Source organism: Leptinotarsa decemlineata, unplaced genomic scaffold, assembly GCF_025532065.1.
Source record: "Leptinotarsa decemlineata unplaced genomic scaffold, Ldec_3_MD MMD2_tig00000199_RagTag_RagTag, whole genome shotgun sequence".
NCBI lineage: Eukaryota > Metazoa > Arthropoda > Insecta > Coleoptera > Chrysomelidae > Leptinotarsa > Leptinotarsa decemlineata.
The window spans coordinates 6,828,025-6,833,375 of record NW_027412544.1 but is presented as its reverse complement, the minus strand read 5'-3'; the positions used below and the strand labels follow the sequence as shown (position 1 = coordinate 6,833,375).

Below are 5,351 nucleotides of genomic sequence, written 5' to 3'. Positions count from 1 at the left end.
AAAATTCAGTTCAGCTTTGAGAAATTTCAGGTTGTCGAGTCCAATGAGGCCATCAAAAGTTTTGTGGAATTCGAAGAGATAGAATTTCAGAATGCCGTTTGAGTTAAACTCAGGAAATATGGGAATTTCTGCACTGTAATCTTGAGAATAGTTTTGGAAAATGGAAGTGACGACAAAGGGATCTTTTATGATGCAATCTTTGCTAAGCTAATTCAGAACTGAGAAAGGATTTTGTTGATCCGGTGTCAATGAGGAGTTTGAGGGGAGGATTTGCAATGGTTATATAAGGAAGTTCTCTCTTATCGTCGAATGTATGCAGTTCCACTATAGTTCTTGGTTTTGTCCTGAATCCAATGGAAAATTCACATCTGGTTCCTGTTGGTCTTCTTGAACCTGGAATTCTTCAGTTGGTTCTTGATTGGAATAAGAGCAGGTTTCTTCAATGTAATAGGGGTTTGCTTCATATCCAAAGTCTTCGTCATGTTGCTCAATGTTGAACATGGGAGCTGGATTGAAATTTGGTCTTGCCTGAGGTTGGGTTCTCATGCTCCTCGTTGGTGCTCCATAAGTATTTCTGGTACTGATGCTCATTGGTGTTGGTTTTTGTCCGTTCTGCCTGTTTGGTTGATTCTGTCCAAAACGTGGTTGGACTGAAGGCCACATCTGTCTCTGTTGAGTATTTGGTTGCCAATGTGGTCTGAAGGTCGGTTGTTGAAATTGTGGTTGGATTCCCATTGCCTGATGAGGTTGTTGTTGTCCGGGTCGTTGAAAGTGTTGCATGGGTTGATACATCCGCTGTGGTATTGATTGTTGGGCATATTGGTGATTTGCAGTTCTTTGCTGGGTCTGGAGTGGTTTCTTGGAGACTGATGGTGGTCCAAAGGTCCTTTAGTAAATAACGAATATTGTTTTCTTCTTGGATGTACTGCATTGCTGTTGCCAAGTCTATTGGTTTCATTGCTCTTATGGTGGATCCCATGGGCTCTCGTAGTCCGGCTAGGAATGTTATTAGAGCTTGTTGATGGAAAAAGTTTTTTTTGCTGATCTTTATCGTATCATCGGCGGTGTTTAATTCGATATAGTTTGATATTGTGTTTAAAAGTCCCATGACTTTTTCGTAAAAACGTTGTGGTGTTTCGTTCTGGTCTTGTCGCAGGTTTACCAAATCTCTTGTTAAGGAATTTTCATTCCGTTGGTCGGCGAAGTTTTGAATTAGAGTTCCTTTGATGCTGTTCCACTCACTACATCCATAAACTGAGATGACGTCTTTGGCTCTGCCTCGTAGCTTGTTGAGTAGTCCTTGTATCAATATATGGTTCTGAAAACAACCGGGGTCTTCAGTATTCCAATATTCGTTCAGAATCATTGTTGATACGTTGATGAACTGGTATAATTCATTTGGGCTTCAATCGTATTCGGGTACAATCCAAAAATTCTTCAGGTCGAATTGTTTTGCCATGTTGATGGGATTTGAAGGTTGGTCAATTGTTTGAGGAATAATGGATGGGAGAGAATTGGTATTTGAAGGTGAATTTGGTGAAACTAAGGTAGGGGGACGTAAAATAGTATTTGCAATTGATGAAGTTGAGTTCATTCATGCTTACAGGATGACGATGATGGCTCGTTGCATATTCTGTCACCAAAAACTTATTTCTATGTAGATATTCCTTGACGGACGATAGTGAAGAGGTATTCTTGTCTGAGGCCGGAATTCTTCCTGGAGTACTTGCTTCTCGGTGGAACTTGGTTCGGGAGAATAGTGGATAAACGTTTGAGAACACGAGGATCTTCTAAGGACTCTTCCACTATCCTACCGACTGCGCCAATTATATTTCTCGTTCACACAAAAGGGTTTTTAAAAACTTTTTATTTGAACAGAGTAACAACTAATAACTGTGAAATATAAGTACTGGCTATTGCAAATCAATTGTACCTGTTTATATATAAATTATTGCCGACTTTGCAGATATCAGCAAAATAATTGATGTCGCCTTCGGGTCATCGAACAATATCCTGCTGATGTAAGGGGTTATCGAACTGTAACTCGCGGCACCCACTTTGAACAGAGCTTTCTTATAGTCAAATGCTCATCTAATATATAAAAATAGATGTTTTTGTTGAAAAGCCACCATTTTCATAATTTGTTTTCGTTCACATTGTATATGTTTATAGGTAGGTAAGAGATTAATTTTGACATAATGAAAGTGTGAGTTGAGTTATCTAAAAAAAATTCCTTCATTCAAGAGTTTACTTGAGAAATTTCCTCTACTTCAACATGGTAGCAGAGCGTGGTTGGTTAGCCTGAGGTTCCGGAGTATAAGAAATATTTCCAATCATAAGAAACTGCTGGAATTTTCTTGCTGAAAATTTTTGACATTGATACGTGTTCTGAAGCAATCGTTTTATTCAGCCGAATCCAAGCTCTACCAAAAGCAAAATGGATGCAACTAAAATACAAATACGATTACTTGAGGGCAAGTCAAACTGGTCATCATTGAAATACAATACAATACTATTACGAAGTATTCAAGGCGGTACTGAGGTAGTTGAAGGAAAATTAACTTTACCCGAACCTTTACCAGAAAACGCAACCCAAACTCAGAGAACAAAGTATGAGAAGAAGTTGAAATACTTCAATCAAGCAGACAATAATGCTTTACTGGTTCTTACAGTAAATATAGCTCAAGAAACTCTTGCAAAACTGATAAGGTATAGTACTGCTCGTGAAGTGTGGCAAGAATTACACAGTCTGTATGATGGTTATGTTGAGGACAAAACATATGACACATGCATGCAATTCTTCAGTTACACACGACACGCAGAAGATGATATTTCATCTAATATTTCGAAACTCAAAAATCTTTGGAATATTCTGCAAAATGAAATATCCAAGGATAAAGTAGTAAATGGAAACACCTGTAAATGCAATCTACCAGAATTGTTGGTCATTTGCAAGATTTTGGAGACTCTTTCTACAGAGGATTATTCATTCAAGTCAAGTTGGATGTTAATGTCGAAGAACGGTAGAACAATTGACAGTTTAACTAACCAACTTTGTGCATACGAAAAAGCTTTATCATCCCAATCCTTGGTCAAAGAGGAAGTGATGTTCTCGGAAAGTAAAGAAAAATTCAAAGGAAATCACAATATGAACCTGTTTTGTAAATATTGTAAACGAAAAGGGCATAAAATAATACAGTGTTTCAAATGGAAAGCAGATGGAAAACCTTCAAAACCAGGAAATGAAAAACATAAAACTAGTGATACCAATGTGACTCTCGTAGCAGAAACAAACTCCGTGTTGTATTATATGAGTAATAAAGACATTTGGTATGTTGATAATGGTGCTAAGAATCATATCACCGATCAAAGTGATATGTTTCAAGAATACACACCTTTTGATGGAAATCACAGGGTCACAATAGCTAATAGAGATTCAATCCCAGCTCTAGGTCAAGGTACTTTGAAAGTGAAAGCTTGTGTAAACGGAAGAAAACAGATTTTCGCCATGAAAAACGGATGGTATGTTCCAGAAATGAACAAAAATTTTTTCTCTGTTTCATCCGTGCAAGATAAAAACACGGATAGCCTATTTATTCAAAGTGCTGAAAAATGTCAAATAAAACTCTCCGGAGAAACAATTTTTGTTGGAACATGAAACAGATATGGAGGATTGTACAAACTGAATTTGAAATTCGTCAAACCTCAGTAGCTATTTCCTCAACGGAAGCTGACATAGTAGCTGCAAGTGAAGCTTCCCGTGAACTGGTTTGGTTGAAACAGCTATATGAAGAATTATTGGATATGTAATGTAATCCAGTATTGATGGTCGATAACGAAGCTGCAATACGCTAGGCCCAAAATCCGGAATATCAAAGACGTACCAAACATATTCATATAAGACATTTCTTTGTAAGGGGACTGGTCTTAAATGGTGCTATTTCAATTCAAAAAATAGCATCAAAACACCAAGTAGCAGATGCACTTACCGAACCGCTGTTGAAGCCAAGATTGAATATTTAATGACAAACAATGGGATTGAACAAATTATTCGATGAGAGAGGGTGTTGAAAAACCACCATTTTCATAATTTGTTTTCGTTCACATTGTATATGTTTATAGGTAGTTAGGAGATTAATTCTGACATAATGAAAGTGTGAGTTGAGTTGTCTAAAATGAATTCATTCATTCAAGAGTTTACTTGAGATATTTCCTCTACTTCAACAGTTTGTTGGTTGGTCGGTTGGATGGTTGGTAAGTGATAAACTTCTATATCGCTCAACCGATCGTGATGAAACTTGACATGTGTGAGTAATTTTTCATAGTGAAGGTTTTTAGGCTATCAATTTTTCTGTAACTCGCCACTAGATGGCGCTGTAAAACAAATTTTCGAAAGCATTGTTCTATAACGCTGCGCACGCCTAAGTTCGTTGATTTTGATTCTGTCAAAACATTGGAACAGCAGCGATACAGCAACATAGTACTGATTAATACTACAACTACCAAATTATACGCGGGCGAAGCCGCGGGCAACAACTAGTGCAATATAAAGCCCACACATTCTTTTGATATCTTAACAATGTCGGCTAACTCACGCACTTCACTTTTTGATCATTCAAAACGATTTTGTGTTTTTTTATGTTGCCTAGTGTTACTGTCTCATTTGGACGTCCACTACGTCTCTACGACCACGTTTGAAGTCAGCAAACCAACGTTTAATTGTTATTTTTGGAGCGGACTCCTTATAACAAACACTTTTCAAGGCATTGCTTCGCTTGAACGGTATTTTTCTCATCAAGAAGCAGCGCGAAATTAAAACACGAAATTGTTTTTGATTCATTGTTTTGAAAACAACAAAAGTAGTGTCACTCTCAACACAATAACGCACAAACTCATGAGTAGAATACCATGGAATTTCAATAACTTTCTTTTGAAGGTTAGTACTAATAAAAAAATCGGTAGCGCCATCTATGTATTAGGCTCGAGACTTTTCATTCCATGTAGTATTTCAGGTCCTTCAAAAGAGCTTGTTTGGCTAAATTTGAAAAAAAAAATGGATAATCTTACATTCCGGAACTTTGTTTTACAAGATTATTTGTACACATGAGCCACGATATCTGTACATAAAATTTATTTCCGTAATGATGTCCATCTCGTAAACATTAGATTGAATTCTAAGCTCACACCACCTCACCATACCACAACCCAGTTTCGAAATTCTTTTCCGTATATGATCACACGGCTGTAGGGGAGACCGGGCATGGTTGTCTCACGGGTTGGTTGTCACAGCGGCCATATTGGAAAATTCAACGAACGGAAGAGATTATCTTTATCGTACAAAATCAGAGAAT

General features: G+C 37.4%; 1 protein-coding gene across 1 annotated transcript; it reads left to right on the top strand.

The window, feature by feature from the left end:
* Positions 1 to 2,437: 2,437 nt before the first annotated feature.
* LOC141481524 (uncharacterized) lies at positions 2,438 to 3,658 on the top strand. The gene has a single exon (XM_074173148.1). The coding sequence runs from the start codon at positions 2,438 to 2,440 to the stop codon at positions 3,656 to 3,658; it is 1,221 nt and encodes a 406-aa protein (XP_074029249.1).
* The last annotated feature ends 1,693 nt before the right edge of the window (positions 3,659 to 5,351 follow it).